The 26,964-nt window shown below is 48.8% G+C and overlaps 1 protein-coding gene and 1 non-coding gene across 2 annotated transcripts in view; both read right to left on the bottom strand.

The window, feature by feature from the left end:
* The window catches only part of LOC126262439 (UDP-glycosyltransferase UGT5-like), a 178,401-nt gene that overhangs the window by 103,524 nt on the left and 47,913 nt on the right, over positions 1 to 26,964 (bottom strand). Inside the window, exon 2 of the mRNA XM_049959087.1 lies at positions 22,406 to 22,716. Within this exon, the coding sequence (XP_049815044.1) occupies positions 22,406 to 22,651 (246 nt within the window). The 5' untranslated portion in view covers positions 22,652 to 22,716. The remainder of the gene's footprint in view (positions 1 to 22,405; positions 22,717 to 26,964) is intronic.
* Trnas-cga (transfer RNA serine (anticodon CGA)) lies at positions 7,672 to 7,746 on the bottom strand. Its single transcript has one exon. It is a non-coding gene; the product is annotated as a tRNA-Ser (tRNA).

Raw genomic sequence — 26,964 nt, 5'->3', positions numbered from 1 at the left:
CGCCTGGATTGCGAGGAAGGTAAACCTCTATAAAAACCCCTCAATCTTACGGTGTGCTGCGCGCCTATAAGATGCATGGCTGTTGGGGTGGAACAGTCGCAAGCGGGCAACCTCTGGGGCACCTGCCGCACCCCAGTTGTATAAGGCTTACTCAGGCACGCGGGGCTCTGTCTGCGCGGACCTTTAGTTCCCTAGCTGCTCGTGGGACCACAATGGACCCTTCGACCTCTACGTTTCCCCCTACCAGTGGATTGGGTGGGCCACTGGTAGGAAAACACACCCAATCGAAATTGCGACTTCGTGCTGCGAGTCCTTCAGCGCCTGGTGTTACTAGAGATTTATCAGACTGTCGTAACAGAGCACATGCTGATAGCCAGAATGTGTTTTTGATTGTCGAAAGGAAGAAAGGTAGCTTTGAGAGAGTTTCTCCCTTTTACGTCCACAAGGGTCTTGAGGGAATTGCAGGAACACTGAAATTTGTGAAGCGAATGCGCAATGGGACTCTGTTAGTTGAAACTTCTAGTTCCCATCAAGTCACTTCTCTTCGGAAAGCAACCTGTCTCGGTGAGTGTGCTATCGAGACCGAGCTCCACTCCACTTTGAACTATAGTAAGGGTGTTGTGACATGTAGGGACTTGGTGGATATCCCCAAGGACGAGTTGAAATCTGAGTGGGCTGACGAAGGTATTGTCGACGTGCAGCATATTATGAAACGAGCCGATGGGGACCTAGTCAAAACCGACTCGTTTATTCAAAAAATGGTTCAAATGGCTCTGAGCACTATGGGACTCAACTGCTGAGGTCATTAGTCCCCTAGAACTTAGAACTAGTTAAACCTAACTAACCTAAGGACATCACAAACATCCATGCCCGAGGCAGGATTCGAACCTGCGACCGTAGCGGTCTTGCGGTTTCAGACTGCAGCGCCTTTAACCGCACGGCCACTTCGGCCGGCGTGACTCGTTTATTCTCACGTTCAATTGCCCGAGACTCCCAGAGCATGTTAAAGCGGGTTTCTTACGTTTGCCAGTATGGCCATATTTCCCCAACCCAATGCACTGTTTTAAATGTCAGCGCTTTGGGCATACAACGTTGGGGTGCAATGGGATAGCCACTTGTGGTAAATGTGGTCAGCCTGCCCCTGAAGAAGCCGATTGTTCATCGCCTGTGAAGTGCGTGAATTGCTCTGGGAGCCACCCTGTCTGGAGCCGGGTCTGCCCCATCTATCTCGAGGAACGGAAGATACAGGAGATCAAAACATCTAAGCGCATCCCCTATGGTGAGGCCAAGAAGCTCTTTAAGGCCATGCAGCCTCCTGTGTTTACAACATCTTTCGCTTCCACTCTGCAGAAACCGGTACAGTTGGCCACTGTTGCTACACAAACGGAGGTTGCTAGTGTTAGCACTAATACATGCGTTTGGCAGTGCACTTGTGCTGCTGCAGTGTTTTGCAACCTGCAGCTCTCCCCACAACGCCGGACAAGGCCGTGGTTGCTGACGTTTGGGTACTTCCTGCCCCTCCCCATATGGCACCTTCTGCCCAGGCGAGTAAAGCTCCAACTGTTGACAAGGTTCTGCATTCGAAGCCCCCCAAGACGAAGACGCCGAAGGTAAAGGTTTTGCCACCTGAGGAGACTAGTCAGGGTCAGTCCGATGACGATGCCATCGTACTGTCTGACATCTCCCTTGGGTCGCCATCGGAGCTGATGGACATTGATGTCGACCGGGGGCGATATACTCGCCCCAGGAATAAATCTCCGGCCAGTACGGGCTCTCCTCCAAAGCACAGAGGCAGGGTGAAAATTCAGCCACCCTGATCACTGGCTCCCATATTGCAGTGGAACCTGAATGGGTTCAGGAAGCATGTGGCCGAATTACAACTCTTTGTACGAGAGCGCCCCTTGTGCTTATGTCTCCAAGAGACACATTTTCGGGCCACTGATGCTCCTTCTTTACGGGGCTATACCGTGTATCGAAAACATGATCTGATGGGGGAAAGGGCAAAGGGTGGTGTTGCGGTTTTTGTCCGTGACATGCACCACTCATCTGAGCTCCCTCTCGTTACCGACTTGCAAGCAGTTGCAGTTGACCTTCTTGTGGGGCGGAGGCTCACAATCTGTTCCGTTTACTTACCGCCTCAGGATGCAATAGACTCTGAGGCTCTCACAGACCTTATTAGCCAACTCCCCCGCCCATTTCTCCTTCTGTGGGACTTCAATGCTCATAATGTCTTATGGGGCTCTACGACTACTTGCCCCAGGGGTCGCATTCTGGAAAGCCTCATGGCGTCCGAAGAACGGTGCATCCTCAACTCTGGTGCTCCCACTCATTTCTGTACTGCTTCTGGGTCGTCGTCAGCTATTGACCTTTCCTTTTGCTCTCCAGCACTCGCGGATTCTGCTCTGTGGGAGGTTGCCGCTGACCTCCATTCTAGTGACCACTTCCCCCTTTGGATTCGCCTCCTGGATGAGGCTGTGGCATTACCAGTGCCGCCCAGGTGGCACCTCTGCAGAGCTGACTGGACACTTTTCAGCCATTTAGCTGTTTTGGAACACCGTGCCAGCGTCCACGAATGGGTCGACCATGTTACAGCCGTGATCTCCCATGCTGCTGAATTGTCGATCCCACGGTCCTCAAGTCATCCCAAGAGGCGTCCTGTCCCTTGGTGGACCACTGAGTGCCGCTGAGCCATCCGAGCCCGCCGTGCAGCTCTGCGCCGCTTCAAGTGCCGTCCCACAGCTGACAATCTTACGGCCTTTCGGATGGCAAGGGCCAAGGCGCGGCGAGTGATTAAAGAGAGCAAACGACGGTCATGGCAATCGTTGTTTAACTCCATCTCCCGCTACACTAGTTCTACGAAAGTTTGGGAAGCCATCAGGAGGATTTCCGGGAAACGCAGCCAACTACCTGTCACGCCACTGCTGCATCAGGGATGTCTCCTCACGGCGCCGAGAGACATTGCCCAGACACTGGCCATGTATTTTGCCGAATCTACTGCCACTATTAACTGTGATCCAGATTTCTGCCGCTACCGCACTGCCATCGAGAGGGATCACTTGGACTTCCGGTCTCCAAATTCTGAACCCTACAACTGCCCCTTCACAATGTCGGAACTGGATTCGGCGCTGTCTGTGGCTCATGATACTGCGCCAGGTGATGATCAAATCCTGTACAGCATGCTGCAGCACTTGTTGCTGCCATCCGAGGAAGTTCTCCTGAATTGTTTTAATATGATATGGTCATCCGGCACGTTCCCTGACTCGTGGAGGGAGGCGATTTTGATTCCCCTCCTCAAACCGGGGAAGAACCGAATGCATCCCAGTACTTATCGGAGTATTGCTTTGACGAGCTGTGTCGGGAAGACATTGGAACGCATGGTCAACCGTTGCCTGGTTTGGCTGCTCGAGACCAGGCAGCTCCTTAGCCACTCTCAGTGTGGCTTTCGGAGATGTCGTTCAACTATAGACAACTTGACCCTGCTTGAGGCGGCCATCCAGCAGGCCTTCCTACGTAACCAGCATTGTCTAGGTGTATTCTTTGACATTAATATGGCGTATGACACTACTTGGTGCCGCCTTATCCTCAATCAACTCCATCAGTGGGGCTTTCGTGGCCATCTCCCCATCTTCATTCGGTCCTTTCTTTCCCGCCGCCTCTTTCGATATCGGGTTGGTAATGTGCTATCTGATTTGTACGTGCAGGAGAATGGTGTTCCTCAGGGAAGCGTTTTAAGTGTCACCCTCTTTGCCATCGCCATTAACAGTATCACGTCCACTATCCGGAGTCTGCCCAGTGCTCCTTGTTTGTGGACGATTTTGCTGTTTTCTATTCTTCCTCCAGTCTTGTCACTGCTAGTCGGCAGCTGCAGCTTACGATAAAGCGATTAGAGGCATGGACTGCGAAGACGGGTTTTACCTTTTCTGCAGACAAATGTGTGTGTGTGTTCATTTTAATCGTTCTCGACGTGCTTTTACCTCCCCTGAATTGCGTCTGAGGGACACCATTCTTCCTTTTAGAGACACTGTGAGGTTCCTGGGCCTCTCTTTTGATTCCAAGTTGTCGTGGTTGCTGCACCTTAAAGACCTCAAGGTGCGGGCCCTGAAGGCGCTGAATATTTTGAAGTGTCTGAGCCATCGGTCCTGGGCAGCAGATCGGGCGCGTCTGCTGCAGTTTTATAGGGCTTTCGTCCGGTCGCGTCTTGACTATGGATGCACCGTGTATGGGTCAGCGAGGCCTTCGTATCTGAAGATTCTTGACGCAGTACACCATGAGGGTATCAGGCTGGCCACTGGGGCCTTCCGTACCAGTCCCATCCCCAGGCTGTGTGCTGAGGCAGGGGAACCGCCGCTCGACATCCGGCGGAAACTCCTCATGGTGCGACGAGTGTGTCAATTCCTTGCCTGTCCTACCTCCCCTGCGTACCCTACTGTTGCCCGACCGCCTATGGAACGTCTATTTTCCAGTCGTCCAAGGGCAACGAGACCATTTGGGATTCGTGCCAAGCATTTGCTTGAGTGCCTTGGTGTGGAGCGTGTGGCACGCCAACTCCAGTGTTTTACCCGCCTGCCTCCCTGGTTGCTCCAGAGGCCCAGCTTCCTTTTAGACTTGTCAGATTACCGGAGGAGCTGCACTCCTGCGTTTGTTTTTGCCTCCTTATTTTACGATATTCTAAACCAGCATCCCGACCATGTACCACTATTTACGGATGGCTCTAAACAGGGGGACTCTGTTGATTGTGCTGTTGTTTTCCCTGATCGAGTCGTCAAGTTACGGCTTCCTGCGGCGTTTACCATCTTTGATGCCGAATTGTTTGCGATCTTGCGGGCATTGGAGCAGATGAGATGTGTTCCCAGTCTTAAGTTTCTCATCTGTTCTGACACCCTGAGTGCCCTTCAGACCATGCAACACTTGTACCCATCGGATACGGTCGTCCAGAACATCCATGATGCCCTACTCCACCTGCAACGGCAGGGGAAGGAGGTTTCCTTCTGCTGGGTGCCGGGGCACGTGGGTATTAGGGGAAACGAACTGGCGGATGTGGCTCCCAAAGATGCATGTTCCTCAAGTTGTTGAATGTGACGTCCCCCTCCATGCTGTTACCTCCCTTTTGCGTTTTCGTGTTATGCGTCAATGGGAAGAGGAGTGGCTGGCAGTTGGTGAAAATAAGCTGCGTCTGGTCAAGGCCACCACGCGGCCATGGCGTACGTCCTACCAGTCGTGCAGGCGAGATGAGGTTCTCCTCACTCGCCTCCGCATCGGGCACAGTCCCTTAACGCATGGTTTTTTACTCCGGCGGGAGGACCCCCCAATCTGCAGTGGTTGTGGCGTCCAGATTACTGTCCGCCACATTTTACTTGACTGTCCTTTATTTTCTGACCAGAGGGCGGTGGTTTCCTTGCCACCGGATTTGCCCTCTATTTTGCAAGACGCCGCAACGACTGTATTTAAGGTCTTACGGTTTTGTGTCCTGTCCAATTTGTTGCCTCGGATTTTAGGGAGAGGATTTTAATGTGCTGCTGGGTGACTGGCTCACCCAGGTTTTAGGTAAGAGGTCCGCCAGCCACGATTACCTACTTGTTTCACTTCGATTTCTGTTCTCTTTTCCTTGTGTTTCCTTTCCTTTTTTAGTGCGTTTCTTTTCCTTTTGTTTTGCCTCTGTATGTGAGGATTTGGAACTGCGTCAGGCCTGTGTCTTTTAGGCGTTCTCCTTGTTCGCTATCCGTCTTCGTCCCTTCACCGCATGTGTTCCTGTTTCTATGCGTTTGGGCGCTGATAACCACGGTGTTTAGCGCCCGAAAACCTCAAAACACACACACACACACACACACACACACACACACACACACCTAGAAACGACGGAGAGGCTTCGTCCCGCCGTAACCCTTAGTGGTTCACAACCTCACAACAGGCCACAGCAGTCCACTCCAGCCCCCCCCCCCCCCGCCCCCCCCCACTTCCCCCCGCCGCACACCGAATCCAGGGTTATTGTGCGGTTCGGCCCCAGTGGACCCGCCCCGGAAACCAGACGAGTGTAACCCCAAATGTTTGCGTGGTAGAGTAATTATGGTGTACGCGTACGTGGAGACAATGTTCGTGCAGCAATCGCCGACGTAGCTGAGGCGGAATAAGGAGAAACAGCCCGCATTCGCCGAGGTAGATGGAAAACCGCCTTAAAAACCATCCATAGTCTGGCCGGCACACCGGACCTCGACACTAATCCGCCGGACGGATTCGTGCCGGGGGAACCGGCACGCCTTCCCGCTCGGAAAGCAGCATGTTACACCGCACGGCTAGCCGGGCGGGCCCATGGAGTATGCCCAGAGTTACTTTTACATCTGAAGACTTCTCTCAGTTGAGAATGACATGCTACGTTCTGTTTGCTAGAAGCTCTTCAGTCCAATCAAGCAGTTAGTACGATATTGCGCACGCTCGTACTTGTTTCATCAGGCGGCAGTGAGAAACGGTATCAGACGCCTTATAGAGGTCAAGGAACACGGCATCTATCTGCGCTTAGCTGGCTACTGCTTTGTGGATCTCTCTGACGAATAGGGTGAGTTGCGTTTCGAACGACCGTTGTTTTCTGAATCGATATTGGGTCGTAAAGAGGACATTTCCGGTTACTAGATAGGTCATAACAGGCGAGCAAAATTCTACGATAGACCAGCGTCAGCGATATAGGTGAATAGTTTCGTGCCTCTGTTAGACTTTTTGCCAGTCACTGGCAACAATTCGCTCCCCCAGAGCCCTGCGGAACACTGCTGCTAGAATAGGGGCAAATTCTTTCGCATACACTGGTATAACAACAGGTGTAGTGGGCTCACTTCTGTTGAGCGATTTCATTCGCTTTTCTATCCCGTGTTTACTTATTTCGATGTCAGCAATTTTGTCGTCCTTGCTACGATTTAAAGAAGGTACTAGAACGCCATCTTTCTCTATGGAAGCGTTAGGAAAGAGACATTTAGTGTTTCGTCCTTTTCTAAGTCATCGTCCGTTTCAGTGCCGTTATGGTCAGAGTGTCTGGACGGATCGCATCGATCTGTTTACTGATTAACATAAAACCAAAATTTTTTAGGACTTTCTGTCGAGTCGGTAGACAGAATGCCTTATGAAAATTCTGGCGTAGTAGTTTTCTTTTTTTTTTGGGGGGGGGGGGGTTGGTTAGTTTAAACTGGTTTGCGTGTAACAACGGACCTGGCGTTTGAGTCGCATGTGAAACACGCTGTATTCATTCGTCGAGACTCTGTAAAATAATACCCGTAGACTAGGAGAATTATTCTCCTTGACCTCCGCATTGCATTTATGCACATTTAAAGGAATCTGTCATTCACTGCATAGAACAGAAGCGTACACGATAGGCCACGTAAAAGTGGCCCGAAAGAAAGGATACGACTGGACGCGAATGAATACATATAAACATACCACGCGACGCGCACAGCACGTATACGCTTGCCACGTGACCCAACTTGGTTCAGAGCTTTGTGCGGTCCGTGTCAGTCTGACTGGAGCAGTGCGAAGGACACGATGGTACCCGCAGTGGAGCAGTGGGTGTTCGCTGTGGAAAGTTACGCGACAACAAAGTCGTGGAAACGGTATGGTCAGTTCCCAGAATGAGATTTTCACTCTGCAGCAGAGTGTGCGCTGATATGAAACTTGCTGGCAGATTAAAACTGTGTGCCGGACCGAGACTCGAACTCGGGACCTTTGCCTTTCGCGGGCAAGTGCTCTACCAACTGAGCTATCCAAGCACGACTCACGCGCAGTCCTCACAGCTTTACTGCCAGTACCTCGCCTCCTACCTTCCAAACTTTCCAGAAGCTCTCCTGCGAACCTTGCAGAACTGGCACTCCTGAAAGAAAGGATATTGCGGAGACATGGCTTAGCCACAGCCTAGGGGATGTTTCCAGAACGAGATTTTCACTGCAAGGTTCACAGGAGAGCTTCTGTAAAGTTTGGAAGGTAGGAGGCGAGGTACTGGCAGAAGTAAAGCTGTGAGGACGGGGCGTGAGTCGTGCTTGGGTAGCTCAGTTGGTAGAGCACTTTTCCGCGAAAGGCAAAGGTCCCGAGTTCGAGTCTCGGTCCGGCACACAGTTTTAATCTTCCAGGTGTGGTCAGTTGTTTGCTGAGAAGTTTAATGGTGTCAAAGTGCCAGCAAAGAGTACCATGCACGCTTAGTCCGAAAATGGCGTCAGACAGGATCAGTTTTGACCAAGTCAAAAAATATTCCGAAACGTGCCCGCACACCAGAAAATGTGGCTGTGGTTAAACAGAAAATGCTTCACAATCCTAGTAAATCAACTCCATGCCTGTCGCAAGAGACCGACATATCACGTGGATCATGCAGACGAATACTTCACCTGGACCTGACCATGCATGCCTACCGAGTGTCTGGTGTCCATGCATTAAAACTTGCAGACGCTCCTCAGCGCTTTCAATTTTGTGAGTGGCTGTTCACTGAAATAACAGCGAATGGCTTGGACATGGATCTTTTCTTTAGGTCTGATGAAGCCTGGTCTCACCTGCGCGATTATGTCAACTCACAGAACCACAGATTCTAGGCAGCGGAGAATCCGCATAACTTCCGCGAAACACCATTGCATGATCAAAAGTTTGGGGTTTGGTGTGCAGTGATTGCACGCTGCATTACTGGTCTCATTTTCTTTCATCGTACGCTGATTTCGGTGCATTACTTTGCCAACGTTTTGAAACCATTAGTCACGGCATTAACGGCGGAGGAAAAGATGTACAGGTACTTACAACAGAATGGAGCAACAGCCGGTATAGTCGGCCGAACCTTGGAGTACATTTATACAATATTAGCTGTTAGCAGAGGTCACTCTGGTAGCGGCCCTAGCTGACCAAACAGGTCACCTGATACGTCACTGTGCGATTACTGTGTGTGGGGAGCCCTCAGATTTAAGGTGTTTCGGAACGTCGCTTATACTCTTCAACAACTGAAGTCGGATGAGATTGCAGCAATTCCAGCAGTCCAGCTTCGAGCCGCCTTCACAACTTGCTGACGAGGGCTCAAAAGTGCTAAGATATGAATGGTAGTCACTTTCAACATCTGCTATAGTCATGTTAGAACCGTATTTCCTTTTCTCTGCTGTGTTTCTTTGTACCCTGGAACTCTGTTCCCCGGGCCACCTTCTTCTCCGCCATGTGCTTCAGTATTTGGCTCTCTGGTCTGCTGCCGAATCATATTCTGTGTAACCCACTGTTATTTGTTAGAGGTACGTAACTGGAAGAACGTAAAGTACCTAGCGACTGGAAGAAAGCGCAGGTCGTTCCCATTTTCAAGAAGGGTCATAAATCAGATGCGAATAATTATAGGCCTATTTCGCTTACGTCAATCTGTTGTAGAATAATGGAACATGTTTTATGTTCTCGTATTATGACGTTCTTGTGGTGTCACCGCTAGACACCACACTTGCTAGGTGGTAACTTAAATCGGCCGCGGTCCTGTAGTACATGTCGGACCCGCGTGTCGCCACTGTGTACTCGCAATCCTAGCGCCACCACATGGCAGGTCACAAGACACGGACTTGACCTCGCCCCAGTTGTACGGACGACATAGCTTGCGACAAGACGTATCACGTCTTCCTCTCATTTGCCGAGAGACAGATTAAATAGCCTTCAGCTAGTCCATCGCTACTACCTAGCAAGGCGCCATGTGTATCATTGCTAATTGCTTACTACTATGCAAGAGATGTATTTCAACAAGAACAAGACTACATTAAAGTTAAGTATATTAAAATCTCTCTTCTTTTCTTTATAGTTTTCATCCAGTCTCCTGTTTCAGAATTTACGCCCGTCTGCGTTAGTTTCGCGTGCACCTAGCCACTCATTGTGTCGAGACCTTAGGGAATCGACACAACAATATTTTGGCGCCGAGGAGTGGTGCCGCGCCCACGTTGCAGTCTTTGTGTTCTATTTGCTCTAATTTGCTTGTGTCATGGCTTCGCCGCATTCTCCAGATGTACTGTCCGAATTTTTTCGCTTGCAGAATCAGCAGACGCAGGCGTTATTGGAAGCCCTTGGACAGCTCGTCCAGGGTCAACGTGCGCTGCAAACCGATGCGGCGGCAGCCGCTTCTTCGCTACCGCAGCCACACAACGCTGTCGCACCGCCATTTAGGCCCTTTGAGGCCACAACCGAAAGCTGGACTGAGTGGGCCGATCAGTTCAACTTCCACCTCACTGCTTATGGAATTCAAGGTAAAGAGCGGCAGCCGTTTTTGCTTTCTTGTGTCGGTGTGTCTACCTACCGGGTGATAGTGAAATTGTTTCCCCGACGCGACGTAGCAACTCTGACCTACGAGGAAATTTTGTCGGCTTTAGATGCCTATTTCAAAGAAACAGTAAATGTAGTTGCAAAACGGTATACGTTTTTTCGTACAAAACGTACGGCCGGTCAGACTAACAGGGAGTGGGTAGCAACTTTGCAAGGACTTACTAGAGACTGCGCGTTTGCCTGTGAATGTGGCCTCCCATATTCAGATACTATGGTGCGTGATGCAATTGCACAGAACGTTTCTGATGTTCGCATAAGGGAACAGATTTTGAAACTCGTTAATCCCTCCCTGCAACAAGTGATAGACATATTGGACAGGCAAGACACGCTTGACTTTGCTCAGGAATCATTTGAAACTTCGCCAGCAGTGTGTCACATTAATCGGCCCGCCGGGCCCGCTGCACGGGACGCTAAGCGGCCCTCGCGCCCGACTTCGCTGCGGCCGCCTAGCTTGCAACCACGTGCGCCGCGTAAGCAAGCAAATGCAGTGAAATCTTGCCCGCGGTGTGCAACTAGACATTCGCGTGAAAATTGCCCGTCACGCCAAGCTATTTGCTTTTACTGTCAAAAGAAAGGACATGTACAAAGTGTTTGCAAGAAAAAGCTTAGATCAGACACTCGCAATAATTCCAGGCCTTTTGCTTCGCGCCGGAATCGCACCCAGGACAATCAGGCTCGTGGACCTTCGCCCATGGACATTCATGTAGTTCATTCCCACCCGTCCAGTGACACTTTAGCTAACAGTGTCTGTGTTCGTCCCACCCAAAGTGTGCGTCGACGTCGCCGGAAATCCCGTAAAGTTGCAAGTGCTTCTGGACCTGTATCAGTTCAAATTGCACGAGACAGTCGCTCTTGTCGTCAACAAGACAATAAACTTTTTGTGGACTTAGACTTTGCAGGAAAAGTGATCCCATTCCAGCTCGATACCGGAGCTGCTGTTTCATTGCTCAATCACGACACGTACAAACAACTGGGCGCCCCGCCATTGCGTGCCGCAAATGTTACGTTCACTAGTTACTCAGGACAGCATATACCTGTGTTAGGACAGTGCAGCCTTCTTGCAACATACAAGGGACAAACAAAACTTGTATCATTTTACGTTCTTCGTTCTTCTAGTGCAGTGAACTTGTTTGGTTTAGATTTGTTTCAATTGTTTAATTTGTCTATAGTGAATCAGGTCCTATCAGTGAATCAGACTGTGCCTTCCGCCAGTGTTTCTAGTCTTTGTGAAGAATTTGCAGACATTTTTGCACCGGGCCTTGGTTGCGCTAAGAACTATGAAGCGCATTTGGAACTGAAAGACAACGCGCAACCAAAATTTTTCAGAGCGCGCAATGTTCCCCACGCATTGCGTGATGAGGTCGCAAAAACATTAGCCGAATTAGAATCTCAAGGTGTCATTGAACGTGTGCAGGCTTCTCTCTGGGCCTCACCCTTAGTAATTTTGCCAAAACCTTCCGGAAAATTGAGACTTTGTGTGGACTTCAAGGCCACTGTGAATCCCCAACTTGTGACTGCTACTTTTCCTTTGCCCCGCCCGGAAGATCTTTTTGACAAACTGTGCCCGGGAAAATATTTTTCAAAATTGGACCTAGCAGATGCGTACTTGCAGATACCTGTGGACGAAGACTCCCAGCGCGTCTTGGTGGTAAACACGCATCTTGGCTTGTATCGCTTCAAAAGACTGCCCTTCGGGTGTGCATCCGCCCCTGCTTTGTTTCAGCAATATTTACAAACTATTTGTGCGTCGGTCCCTACTGCTGCGAACTATCTGGACGATATTGTGATCGCCGGAAAGACAGAAGCCGAACATTTGCAGAATCTCCGGACATTATTTCAGGTCTTGCGTCAGAATGGTCTTCGCTTGAGAAAGGACAAATGTGTGTTTTTTGCTCGTGACTTACCGTACCTGGGCCATGTCCTTAACGCCCAAGGTATACATCCGAGTCCAGAGCACCTTCGTGCCATTCAGGACTTGCCGTCACCGCAGAACTTAAAACAGCTACAGAGTGTGCTGGGTAAGGTAAATTATTATCACCGATTTGTGCGCAATGCTTCTTCCATTTCAGCTCCGCTTCATCGCTTACGCCGTAAAGGTGTTCCGTTCGTCTGGACGACGGAATGCGAACGCGCCTTTCGCCAGTTGAAATCGGCGTTACTTTCCAATGCTTGCCTTACGCCATTCGATCCCCGAAAACCCCTTTTGTTGATGGTCGATGCATCGGATTTCGGGATCGGTGCTGTGCTTGCGCACAAGGATGGCTCGCATGATCGCCCTATTGCCTTTGCGTCCAAATTGCTCTCATCTGCGCAAAGAAATTATTCACAAATAGAGAAGGAAGCTTTGGCTCTTGTGTTTGGTGTAACAAAGTTTCACGATTTCTTGTATGGTCGTCACTTTACCATCATCACGGACCACAAGCCTTTGACGTCGCTTTTTCATCCGAACAAGCCTGTACCTCCACGTACAGCGCAGAAATTCATTCGCTGGTCACTTTTTCTCTCGCAGTACCGCTACGATATCTTGTATCGGTCCACTGCTAAGCACGGCAACGCTGATGCGTTGTCCCGTTTGCCTGTTGCTGAGGATAAAACATTCGATTCTTCCGAACTTGCTTGCATGTTCATTGATTCGGAAGCCGATGACGTGGTCGCATCGTTTCCGATTGATTTTCGTCGTGTAGCTACTGCCACAGCTGCTGACCCTGTCCTTGCTACTGTTTTGCGTTTTGTTGCTACGCAATGGCCCTTGTCAACGTCACGGATCGAGGATCCTTTGGTTCGCCGTTTTTTTGCTCACAAGGAGAGACTTTTTGTCCGACGTGGTGTGTTGTTGTTGCGTTCTGATAATGATCAATCCCGAGTCGTGGTCCCACGTTCGTTACAGTCCTCTGTCTTACGGCTTCTTCACCAAGGACATTGGGGTATAGTGCGAACGAAACAACTTGCTCGACAGCACTGTACTTGGTTCGGAATCGATGCTGCGATTACGAATATGTGCTCCTCTTGCGTGGCGTGTGCCGAACAACAAGCCGCACCGCCGCGGAAATTCTTTGCATGGCCGAAAGCCACTTCCCCATGGCAACGCTTGCACATCGATTTTGCTGGTCCATTCTGGAATGCTCGATGGTTGGTTGTGGTCGATGCTTTCAGTAATTTTCCTTTTGTTGTCCGGATGTCTTCCACGACGTCTTCTGCCACCATCCAAGCCTTGTCTGCTATCTTTTGCATTGAAGGTCTTCCGCAGACTCTTGTTTCCGACAATGGCCCACAATTCATGTCCGCAGAATTTCAGTCATTCTGCAAGGCCAATGGTATTCAACATCTGACATCCGCGCCGTTTTCGCCTCAGTCAAACGGTGCCGCGGAACGATTGGTCCGGACTTTCAAGTCACAGATGTTGAAGTTGAAAGAGTCGCATTCTCGGGAGGACGCTTTGTTGCTCTTTTTGTCCTCATATCGCTCTCAGCCTCGCGATGGTCGCTCGCCGGCTGAATTGCTCCATGGTCGTCCTCATCGAACTCTGATGTCTTTGTTGCATCCGCCACATCAGGTTCCTGTGCCGCGGCAGACTCCTGCTTTTGCTCCTGGCGACGTTGTCTATTATCGCAACTATCGCGGTTCACAGCGTTGGCTCGCAGGGCGCATTCTTCGCTGCCTCGGCCGCGCGATGTATTTGGTTTTGGGGGCCTCTGGTGAGGTGCGTCGGCATCTCAATCAGCTGCGCCTCTGTCGTCGCCTGGGTTCTGCCGCTCCCCGTCTGCTTTCAGCGACGGAGCCGTCAGGTCAGCGCCCTGGGGACCCATCTACTGGCTCGCCTCATCCCCAGGTGTTACCGACGATGCCTTCCATTTTGCCTCATGGCGTCGCGCCGCCGCAGCCGCCGCCGGCGCCGCCAGCAGCGGACGCTTCGCTGCAGCCGCCTCGCGCCTCACTGGGTCACGCGCCGCCGCTTGCTTCCCGTCACCAGCCGTCCTCCGCCATGGACCTCTTGCCCGCTCCGGACCAGATGTCGTCTTCGCCCGTCGGGTGCTCCGACCACATGGAGGTCGACCCCGCGGCTCCTCTTATATCATTCCGTGCGCAAACACCTCATGTTGACGTGCACCCTGGACTAGGTTTGCAGGCGTTTCCTAGCTCCCCTCGGACCGAATGGCCGGGTGCGGGTGGCACAGCCTCGCCTGTTGTTAGGCTCCCCACCTCATCGCATACGTCAACATGGGGTCCTCCCCACGGCGGGCGGAAGCCTTATCTCACGACCGTTCGCCGATTTGCGGGGGAGGAATGTGGTGTCACCGCTAGACACCACACTTGCTAGGTGGTAACTTAAATCGGCCGCGGTCCTGTAGTACATGTCGGACCCGCGTGTCGCCACTGTGTACTCGCAATCCTAGCGCCACCACATGGCAGGTCACAAGACACGGACTTGACCTCGCCCCAGTTGTACGGACGACATAGCTTGCGACAAGACGTATCACGTCTTCCTCTCATTTGCCGAGAGACAGATTAAATAGCCTTCAGCTAGTCCATCGCTACTACCTAGCAAGGCGCCATGTGTATCATTGCTAATTGCTTACTACTATGCAAGAGATGTATTTCAACAAGAACAAGACTACATTAAAGTTAAGTATATTAAAATCTCTCTTCTTTTCTTTATAGTTTTCATCCAGTCTCCTGTTTCAGAATTTACGCCCGTCTGCGTTAGTTTCGCGTGCACCTAGCCACTCATTGTGTCGAGACCTTAGGGAATCGACACAACAGTTCTTAGATAATACAAATCTCCTTCATCATAACCAACATGGATTCCGCAAACAGAGATCATGTGAAACTCAGCTCGCCCTTTTGTCCAAGAAATTCACAGTGCCGTAGATACTGGCGAGCAGATTGATGCCGTATTCCTGGACTTCAGGAAGGCATTTGATACGGTTCCGCACTTACGTTTAGTGAAAAAAATACGAGCTTACGGAATATCGGACCAGGTTTGTGATTGGATTCAGGATTTCCTAGAAGAAAGAACACAACATGTCATTCTTAACGGTTCAAAATCTGCAGATGTAGAGGTAATTTCGGGAGTACCGCAAGGAAGCGTGATAGGACCTTTATTGTTTACAATATACATAAATGACTTAGTTGACAACATCGGTAGCTCCGTGAGGCTATTTGCAGATGACACGGTTGTCTACAAGAAAGTAGCAACATCAGAAGACTCGTACGTACTCCAGGAAGACCTGCAGAGGATTAATGAATGGTGCGACAGCTGGCAGCTTTCCCTAAACGTAGATAAATGTAATATAATGCGCATACATAGGGGCAGAAATCCATTCCAGTACGATTATGCCATAGGTGGTAAATCATTGGAAGCGGTAACGACCGTAAAATACTTAGGAGTTACTATCCGGAGCGATCTGAAGTGGAATGATCACATAAAACAAATAGTGGGAAAAGCAGGCGCCAGGTTGAGATTCATAGGAAGAATTCTAAGAAAATGTGACTCATCGACGAAAGAAGTAGCTTACAAAACGCTTGTTCGTCCGATTCTTGAGTATTGCTCATCAGTATGGGACCCTTACCAGGTTGGATTAATAGAAGAGATAGACATGATCCAGCGAAAAGCAGCGCGATTCGTCATGGGGACATTTAGTCAGCGCGAGAGCGTTACGGAGATGCTGAACAAGCTCCAGTGGCGGACACTTCAAGAAAGGCGTTACGCAATACGGAGAGGTTTATTATCGAAATTACGAGAGAGCACATTCCGGGAAGAGATGGGCAACATATTACTACCGCCCACATATATCTCGCGTAATGATCACAACGAAAAGATCCGAGAAATTAGAGCAAATACGGAGACTTACAAGCAGTCGTTCTTCCCACGCACAATTCGTGAATGGAACAGGGAAGGGGGGATCAGATAGTGGTACAATAAGTACCCTCCGCCACACACCGTAAGGTGGCTCGCGGAGTATAGATGTAGATAGATGGTTGAAAACGGCAGGTGCTGCCTCCTGGTTGCTGCCGGTGGACGGCAAATGCCGGCGACCACATTGCGGTGGAGTCGTTTGAAAGTTGCTTGTTGCCGCATGGCGGTTGCGTTGTCGGAACTGGAGCCCTCTACTGATGCACAAGGTTGATGCTTCTGCTGCTAAGTGTTGCTGTGGATCCTTCACTGTGTTGCAGTGTAGCTGTCGTCGGAAATTCTTGTTTCTTCTCTACATCTAATGGCAGCAAGAGCAGTGTTCCATGCTGTAGTCAGGATGCCAAGTAAATGTGTTCTCCATAACGGGACCTTCACAGTGCGGAAACCGGCAGTTGCCACGTTGTGGGGTTTACGAAACGTGTTTTATATGTCCGAGAGACAGATGCAGAGTGTCACACGAAAGGGTTTACACTGTTTGAACGTTAACAACTGAGAAGACACTGATAACCTGATCTAACTGTGAATATAGTATACGGTGCTCTCATGACCATAGTCTGATTGACACAAGTTGATAGTTGATACTGGGCCGTGGCGCTCGTTACTGGCGCGCCAGTCTCTTGGATGTCCATTATCGATCCTTCGATGTTTCTTATCTTTGCTTGCCAGGTTGTTTTCCGCATTCGCGGGGCGAGTGGCAGTTGACGTTTGCTCGGGCTACCTGGTGAGACGCTGCGGGGTACGAGGTGGGAAGCCACCACGTATATGTGGAGTTGGTTGTACGCGGTCTGCCGGTTCAGGATGGAGGATATGTTTTGGCTGCCTGCCTGTCTGCTCTCCTGATTTTGCTCGCCGTGTCTTGCGACCGGGGAGAGCTAATTCTTTTAAATTTAAATAGTTTGGATTCCCTGTCCTTTATAATCTTTTGGGGGTTTTATTTGAATTTTCTCTTTGGGGTTCCTTCCTTGTGCTTGGTTAAATGTTTACTTATATAGCGGGAAGTGACTCCTGGTTAAAACTCTGAGGCAGTCCGGAACCGTGCGACTGCTACGGTCGCAGGTTCGAATCCTGCCTCGGGTATTGATGTGTGTGATGTCCTTAGGTTAGTTCGGTTTAAGTAGTTCTAAGTTCTAGGGGACTGATGACCACAGCTGTTAAGTCCCATAGTGCTCAGAGCCATTTTTTTAAAACTCGGAGAAGGTGTTTAATGTTACTGCCGCCTCCGGCATTGGTCTTTTCAATTAAGTGTTGTCATCCCTTCGAACGATCTGGTGTCACTCCTCGTTAATTAATGCTGGTTTATGTGTACTTAATTTTGAACTGGACATTTGAATTAATATTTTGCAGCGCAGTATAGCACTAAGGCAACCTCATTGTACGCCACCTTGTGCCCCGGTCTAGTACCTCAATTTTCAGTGGCACGAGTTAGCTCCACTACCGGTTTTACTGACGTCCTCCCTCCAAAATCTTGTCTTGTATAAGTTTGCCCCATGTGTGTCTGGGAACACAGAGATGAGCTTTAGTGTGACTTCACTGCTAGTCAATGGAATCTTCATTTTGGCTTAGCTTCCACTGAGGAGTTTGTGTGGAGCGTAGTGTGTTTGATTTGTTATTCATTTAATTACTGTAAGTTTGTTTATTTAATGGGGAGCAAGACATTTAAAGACTGTTGGTATTAACTCCCCTAGTTGCTGGGTGTTGCTAATTCCTTGCAAATATCCTACTCCTTATTCGATGGCAAGGCTGTTGATTAGTTGCCGGCCGAAGTGGCCTTGCGGTTCTAGGCGCTGCAGTCTGGAACCGCGAGACCGCTACGATCGCAGGTTCGAATCCTGCCTCGGACATGGATGTGTGTGATGTCCTTAGGTTAATTAGGTTTAACTAGTTCTAAGTTCTAGGGGACTAATGACCTCAGAAGTTGAGTCCCATAGTGTTCAGAGCCATTTGAACCTTTTTTTTTTTTTTTTTTTTTATTAGTTGGTTACTGTGAGTACAAATTCACGCTATTTGTTTGTTACCAAAATTATTAAAGTGTCTGTGTCGTAATTCAATCACTAGCTACGTGTTTGAGCTAAATTGATATAAACCTTACATTGCCTCCTTAAAATTTGTTGCCAGCAGAAACCCGTAAGAGAACTAAGTTTTGTCACTGCTTGTGTTAACCTTTACTTGGAGCCATATTTCATGTAGTTAAATTTTGTCTTAAAATGTGTATTTCTCCGATGTAATAAACGAGTGATAAAAGAAAAAAAGCAAAGGGGCCTGGTCCTTCCTATTGTGTCCGGTTTGTAACACATATCAGCAACTTCACGTGTTGGAGATGTCTTCCCGCAACGAGAGCACAGAACGTTACCCTCGAACTGTTCGTCGTTGCCAAACTGCCACAACAAGCGGTCAGTTCACCTCCAGTTCCTTGTATGACTCTCTTGTTGTGTTAGGCTCGTGAGTCTTGGGTCCCGCCCTTTCATCTCGCATTTTCTCACACAGGATAAACACTCCTAAAACAACATACACAAAACGATTGTGACGAAATAATACACATTTCGTACACACCACTAGCCGAAGATTACTTGATTCTTTAGCACAAGACGTGATAAATAAGTATTATAACACTATGCGAACGTCCTCTGTAGCGCAGTGGTAAAGTTACAGAGTGAGAGAGGAAAGGCCGTCGGTCCGAATCCAATCGGGTGATAATTTTTTTTATTTTTCGATGTTTACCAAAATGACTGATTATTATTATTTTCAGTTAATTTTTATTTTTATCCTTTTGTCGCATCATTTTCGTTATCATATTGACTTTTTTATTTGCTTTTAATTTTCATTCTATCATTCGTTTTCTGTTTGGAATCTGCCCGTGACGGATATAACTTGTAAATGACTTCCAAACGGGACTGCTCATAGGTCCGTACCGCGCCAGCTCGCGTAGCAAAAGCGAGATCTTACAGTTTGCTTTTAGCGCTGAAACTGAATTATTTCTGTCTAGCGTTTGCTCGTACAGATCAGCTTTAATCGCCGTGAGCAAAGCGAGCGTGATTAATAGCCTGCCGCAGGTTGCCGACCGCCGTTTTCTCGGATACACTGCACATCAGGAGGCTGTGGTTAAGTTGAGATACAAGTGTAAATTCAGGATACAAAACGTGTTGTGTGCCTCAGCTCAGTTACTTGACGTTCAAAATCAATTGTGGGCAGAGTACCTCGCGTTCACGCCATATCTGATGGCAGCAGCTTCCCACATCATCCCACATTACATGAACAGAATTTCAGCACTTGTGAAATGATCCTCACTGTTTGGGTATCACCTTTAACCGGACGGTAGCCGATGTAGCAACACTGTAGCGCCAAGTCAAAGACGTCAACCAGAAGTAATAATTTCTTTTGTTTATTTTGTGTTGTCAGTAAATAGACCTTAATAACAATATTGCTGGAAACTTGTTCTTGGAGGAAAGAAAGTAGATTAAACAGTTGTTGGAAATTTGAAAATATGAGAAAAGTGCAGAAACGATGACGGGCAGAGGATCCTATTGCGCCACCGTCACGTGCAACAATAACTAAATTACGTGACAAATTTGAGAGGGGAGGGTATGTGCTTGATCTGAAGAATGGACGGTGTGGCAGGAAGAATTAGTAGCAGACGCAGTGGTACTAGTTTCTACAAGGTGCCTAAAGAAGTCAATGTAGCAAGCTCCACGTGAATAAGGTTTATGCATATCAAGTGTTCAGCTCATTTTAAAACGAGGAAAGTGGACACGCCGTACATTCCCAAGAATGAAGACTATCCGGTTAGGCGCCTCGAATTTTCTGAATGTATTAGCGATAATGAACAGTTGACTCATCTCATTGTTTTGTCTGATGCTGTGACGTTTGAATAGAACTATCAATCGCCATAACTGTGTGAACAGGGCAAGAGATCATCCACATTTATGAAAGAACGTTCTGTTAATCTTCCAGGGTTATTGGTATGGTACGTTTGTCTATAAGACAACATGTTTGGTTATTTTTTTTAGAAGACATAGCGGCTGGTCTAAATTACCTTACTATGCTACAGGAATAAACTGTACCATCTGTTCAACAACTGAACCAAGATGAAGTTCTTTTTATTTACAACAAGTCAATGTAGCATCACATACCATCGTGACGTCCGGCAATTCCTGATTGGAACGTCTGTTGAGAGATGGACAAGCCGACACGAGGTTCTGAGTTTCTACCCAGATCTCCCGACCTAGCGCCGTTGGTCTTCTTTCTGTGGGGAACTCTGAAAGACCCTGTCTGCGCTACAAAGCCGTGTACGGAAGATGACACGAAAGAGGCGATTGTGAAGCCTGTGAATCCACTCCGATGGCAACCGTAACATACGTGAGTCGATCTGGTGCAAAGTGTTGCAGATGCTCTATTGCTGCCGGCCGGTGTGGCCGTGCGGTTCTAGGCGCTTCAGTCTGGAACCGCGTGACCGCTACGGTCGCAGGTTCGAATCCTGCCTCGGGCATGGATGCGTGTGATGTCCTTAGGTTAGTTAGGTTTAAGTAGTTCTAAGTTCTAGGGGACTGATGACCACAGATGTTAAGTACCATAGTGCTCAGAGCCATTTGAACCATTGCTGTATTGCTGTCGCTGGAGGAACTTTGAACAACAAACATCACCTGTAATATCGTGACCATCTATGTGGCTTATTGTTACTTTTATTCGAGTTATTGCAGTTCAAATGATATAAATCTCTTCGTGATATACCAGTACTCTGATGAGCCGAAACATTGTGACCACTGCGCACAGAGGTTGAGGGCCTCCTGGTGGTCTTGCAGGCACGTGACGCAGTAATGAAAGAATGAAAGTGGAAGGGAGACGAATGGGCAGTCATTACAGCAAACATACTGGCCACAAATGCGGAAACCCACTGATGTCAGCGGTTTTGATAATGGGCACGTTGTTGTAGCCCTTCGAATGGAAACGAAAATCTCTGAAGCGGCGATGCTGGTAGCCTGTTGGCGTACTACTATCTATGGGAAGTGGTTGAAGCAGGGTGGGATAATAATTAGGCCGTATGGTACTGGACGACCACGTTTCATCACAAAACATAGTGGTCGGAGGATCCCCCTCTGTGCAATCCACGATAGGCAGCTATCTGTGGCAAACCTGAGGGCAGAGTACAATTCTGGCACAGGCACAGATTTCGAAGCACGCCGTTCAAAGGTCATTGTTGAACATGGAGCTCCACATCACACAACACCTACATGTTCCTGTACTGACCCAACAACATTATCAGTTACGATTGCAGTGGGAGAAGAATCACTGAGTTTTCACCGTGGATCAAAAATGGTTCAAATGGCTCTAAGCACTATGGGACTTAACATTTGAGGTCATCAGTCCCCTAGACCTAGAACTACTTAAACCTAAGTAACCTAAGGACATCACACACATCCATGCCCGAGGAAGGATTCGAACCTGCGACCGTAGCAGCACCGCGGTTCCAGACTGAAGCGCCTAGAACCACTCGGTCATAACGGCCGGCTCGCTGTGAATCAATAGAAACGTGTCGCCTGTCGAATGAATCACATTTCTTGTCATACCCGGTCGACTGTTGGGTCCCTGCACGTCCTCATCCAGGCGAATGCCTGCACGAAACACTACCACGCCATAGATGCGGGCTGGTGAGGGCAGATCTGTGCCACGGGGTACATTGAGTTGGACTTCCATGAGATCTGTGATGGTGATCGGAGGAATCATCGCAGCAGTGAACTACTTGAAGATTATTGTAGACCATTTGTATTGCTTCGTACTTTCATGCTTGTAGTCCCCCACTCCCCCCTCCCGATGATATCTTCCAGCAGGACAACTGTCCCTGTTGCAAGGTCAGAATCGTGCTGCAGTGGTTTGAGGGGCGTTATAGTGAACTCACCTGGATGGCTTGGACAGAAAATGTGCCTGATCTGTTGCTTTCTGAACCTATATCGGGCGCCTGGTGCGTCCCCGTGAACCACCATCCTGTAATTTGCGAGAACTGCTTGACCTCTGCGTAGGCATCTGGTACCACATACTTCTAGAATCATGTTGAGGACTTGTAGAATCCACATTAAGCACAACAGCTGCTGAATTGTGTTTGCATAGTGCACCAACAATCTATTAAACAGGTGGTCATAACGTTTCGGCTCACCAGTGTATGTAGAATATATCCGCTGGGGAAACATAGAGAGACAGGAATGCACTTACGTTGTTGGTGAAAAGGGGCGCACTGCCGGCGAGGCTGATGTCGTGGTAGTTGGCGAGCGGACTCGGCTGGGGGTAGTGGCTGAGCACGGTGACGTTGTGGCCGCGCGCCGCCAGCGCCCTGAACAGCGGTTCGTACACTGCAAAGTGGCTCCTCGCCTGGAACCAGATGGGCGCCAGGATGTTGGCGGGCTGCGCGGGGGCCGCCGTCAGCACCAGCAGCGCCGCTGCGAGGGAGGCGGCGAGCATGACGGCTTCCTGCTGCGAAGCACGGGCGCAGTCGGAGCGTCAGCACAGTGGACTAACAGACAGCGCTCAAAGCGTGCGGAAAGACAATAACCACTCCCTAACAGAAACAGCGAAGCGCGCAGAACGCATGGCCAGTTGTCAGTGTAACACCATTCTTGTACTCTCCATCATCTACATCTACATTTATACTCCCCAAGCCACCTAACGGTGTGTGGAGGATTGCACTTTACGTGCCACTGTCATTACCTCCCTTTCCTGTTCCAGTTGCGTATGGTTCGCGGGAAGAACGACTGCCGGAAAGCATCCGTGCGCGCTAGAATCTCTCTAATTTTACATTCGTGATCTCCTCGGGAGGTATAAGTAGGGGGAAGCAATATATTAGATACCTCATCCAGAAGCGCACCCTCTCGAAACCTGGACAGAAAGCTACACCGCGATGCAGAGCGCCTCTCTTGCAGAGTCTGCCACTTGAGTTTGCTAAACATCTCCGTAACGATATCACGCTTACCAAATAACCCTGTGACGAAACGCGCCACTCTTCTTTGGATCTTCTCTATCTCTTCTGTCAACCGACCTGGTACGGATCCCACACTGATGAGCAATACTCAAGTATAGGTCAGACGAGTGTTTTGTAAGCCACCTCCTATGTTGATGGACTACATCTTCTAAGGACTCTCCCAATGAATCTCAACCCGGCACCCGCCTTACCAACAATTAATTTTATATGATCATTCCACTTCAAATAGTTCCGTACGCATACTCCCAGATATTTTACAGAACTAACTGCTACCAGTGTTTGTTCCGCTATCATATAATCATACAATAAAGGATCCTTCTTTCTATGCATTCGCAATACATTACATTTGTCTATATTAAAGATCAGTTGCCACTCCCTGCACCAAGTGCCTATCCGCTGCAGATCTTCCTGCATTTCGCTACAATTTTCTAATGCTGCAACTTCTCTGTATACTACAGCATCATCCGCGAAAAGCCGCATGGAACTTCCGACACTATCTACTAGGTCATTTATATATATTGTGAAAAGCAATGGTCCCATAACACTCCCTTGTGGCACGCCAGAGGTTACTTTAACGTCTGTAGACGTCTCTCCATTGAGAACAACATGCTGTGTTCTGTTTGCTAAAAACTCTCCAATCCAGCCACACAGCTGGTCTGATATTCCGTAGGTTCTTACTCTGTTTATCAGACGACAGTGCGGAACTGTATCGAACGCCTTCCGGAAGTCAAGGAAAATGGCATCTACCTGGGAGCCTGTATCTAATATTTTCTGGGTCTCATGAACAAATAAAGCGAGTTGGGTCTCACACGATCGCTGTTTACGGAATCCATGTTGATTCCTACAGAGTAGATTCTGGGTTTCCAGGAATGACATGATACGCGAGCAAAAAACATGTTCTAAAATTCTACAACAGATCGATGTCAGAGATAAAGGCCTATAGTTTTGCGCATCTGCTCGACGACCCTTCTTGAAAACTGGGACGGCTGTTAGAAGGGGGGGGGGGGCAAGTTCTTTCGCGTACTCTGTGTAGAATCGAATTGGTATCCCGTCAGGTCCAGTGGACTTTCCTCTGTTGAGTGATTTCAGTTTCTTTACTATTCCTTGGACACTTACGTCGATGTCAGCCATTTTTTCGTTCGTGCGAGGATTTAGAGAAGGAACTGCATCAGTGAGTATGTGAGTCGTTAGAGCTACAAGTCTCTGTAGCATGTAGAGTGACTGCCAGAATGCATTATTGTTCTCATGTTTAGTGTTATTAGCACATCTGGTAGGACATACAGGGCGGGGCAAATAAAAGTGGCCCGGACGATTGAATGTGATTGGATATGAATGTATGCATATAGCCACATCCCATGACGTACACACCACGTGTATGCCCATCTCGTGGTCGATACCAGTTCAGCTCATAGTGCGGACTGTGTCCGAGTGAGTGGAGCAGTGCAAAGGAGGTGATGGTACTCACAGTGGAGCAGCAAGTGTTCGTTAGGGAAAGTTATGTGAGAAAAAAGTCGTGGAACCGGTGTGGTCAGTTGTTTGCTGAGAAGTTTAATGGTGTCAATGTACCAGCAAAGAGTGCCATGCAACGCTTAGTCCGAAAATGGCGTCAGACAGGATCTGATTAGAACAAGTTAAAAAAAACATTAAAAAAACGTGCCTGTACACCAGAAAATGTGGCTTCAGTTCAACAGAAAATGGCTCAAAGTCCTACCAATCAACCCGCCGCCTGTCGCAAGAGACCAAGATATCAGGTCGATCATGCAGACGAATACTTCACCTGGGCCTGCACATGCATTCCTATCAGGTGTTTGTTGTTCATCTATTGAAACCTGCAGATGCTCCTCAGCACCTCAAGTTTTGTGAGTGACTGTTCACTGAGATAACAATGAATGGTTTGGGCATGGATCTGCTGTTCATGTCTGATGAAGCTTGGTTTCACCTGTATGGTTATGTTAACTCACAACATCATAGGATCTCGCCAGCGGAGAATCCTCATAACTTCCACAAAACACCACTGCATGATCAAAAGGTTTGGGGTCTGGTGTGCAGTGATTGCACACCGCATTACTCGTCTCATATTCTTTCATCGTAAGCTGACTTCGGCGTGTTACATTGCCAAAATTTTGAAACCATTTGTGGCAGCATTAACGGAGGAGAAAAATACCTACAGGTGCATCCATCAGGATGGAGCAAATGCCCATACGGTCAGCCGAACCTTGGAGTACATTTGCACAATCTTCACGCATGGGAGAGTTGTTAGCAGATGTGAGTCTGGTCGAGGCCCTAGCTGGCCAGCCAGGTCATCTGATCTACCAGTGTGCGATTACTCTGCGTGGGGAACCTTCAGGTCTAACGTGTATCGCAACAAGAGCTGCAGCAAAACATTTCGGACTAGATTGCAGAAATTCCAGTGGACCATCTTCAATCCGCCTTGAGCAACTTGTTGAGCAGGCAGGGCTTCACAGTGCCAAGAGATGGACAGCGGTTACTTTCAGCATCTGCTATAGACAGGTGAATAGTGCATTTCCTTTCCTCCTCTGTGTGTTTCTTTGTTCTCTGGAACCTTGTTCTCTGGGCCACTTTCATTTGTCCAACCCTGCACAAAGGGCGTGATGTCGATCAGCACAGTGAAGAACATGGAGATGCTGCATGCTCGTTCGAGACAGTTTTATCAGCGCTGAGAGAGGTTCAAAGGGGCCTCTTTGTCGCTGTCTATTGGGCCGGTCGGTCGAATCATGAAGCATTTAGATTTTTCTAGCATTCGATGTGACAGCTGATCGACGTTGCACTGCATGTGAATGTGAATGCATGCATACTGGTCGCTGAGGTTCCAGTCGACTGCGTCTGACAACCACAAGGGAGTGTCGCTGTATGGTGCATCAAACGCATCCTCAGCCCTTAACATCTGCTCCTGCCATCCGAGAACACGTAATGGACTCATAGCAACATTCTGTGTCACCATGGACCACTGTTCTGAGGCTAGCACCACCTGTACTAGGGAATTTCCGTTCCATGCATAGTCTGGTCAGCACAACAGTTGCTTTTGGAGTGGTGCGATGACTGGCAAACATGGACTACTGATGAATGGCGTCGTCTCGTGCTTGCGATGAATCGTGGTCCTGCAGCACCCAAGATCACCACTGTCAGCCAGTATGGCGACAATGTGGAGAGAGATCTCATTCCTTCAATGTTTCGGAGAGCCGCAGCGGTGTTATTCCTAGCATACAGGTGTGGGAAGGCATCGAATATGACTTCAGGTTATGGCTGCGACTGTTTGACACAACTCCAATGGCACAGGCATCGCCATAAGTTACCTCTCACGCGAGAGTACTATGGTGCCATTTTTCAACAGGCCAATGCTCATCCACAGACGTCAATTGGCTCTGAACTGCCAGCAATGTACTGAGATACTCCTATGACCAGCAAGATGCCCATACGTGTTCGTAACAGAACTTGTGTGCTAGCAGCTTGGTCATCAACTCTATTCCAGTGCAATTACCCGGGGTATCGAAGACCAATTAGGACAGTTGTTGCCTAGATTGCTTCAGGAGAGGATACTGCAGCTACATGACTCCCTGCCTTACTGATTCAGTGCGTGTACACAGGCTACAGGAGGTGCAACATCATACTGGCAGATGGGCTCATACTGCCAACTTGTTTTTAAATTTAACTCGATTTTTTATTCTGTGCAGTAATATCAAATATCTGCTCAACCCGTGAAGTCTCAGTTCGTTTCCTCCTCCCCTTCTGAATGCTCAGTTTCTTTGCAGGCAGTGTGGTTTGGCTGAATAAGAAA

Source organism: Schistocerca nitens, chromosome 6 (genome assembly GCF_023898315.1).
Source record: "Schistocerca nitens isolate TAMUIC-IGC-003100 chromosome 6, iqSchNite1.1, whole genome shotgun sequence".
Taxonomy (NCBI): Eukaryota; Metazoa; Arthropoda; class Insecta; order Orthoptera; family Acrididae; genus Schistocerca; species Schistocerca nitens.
This window is presented reverse-complemented; position numbering and strand designations above follow the sequence as displayed.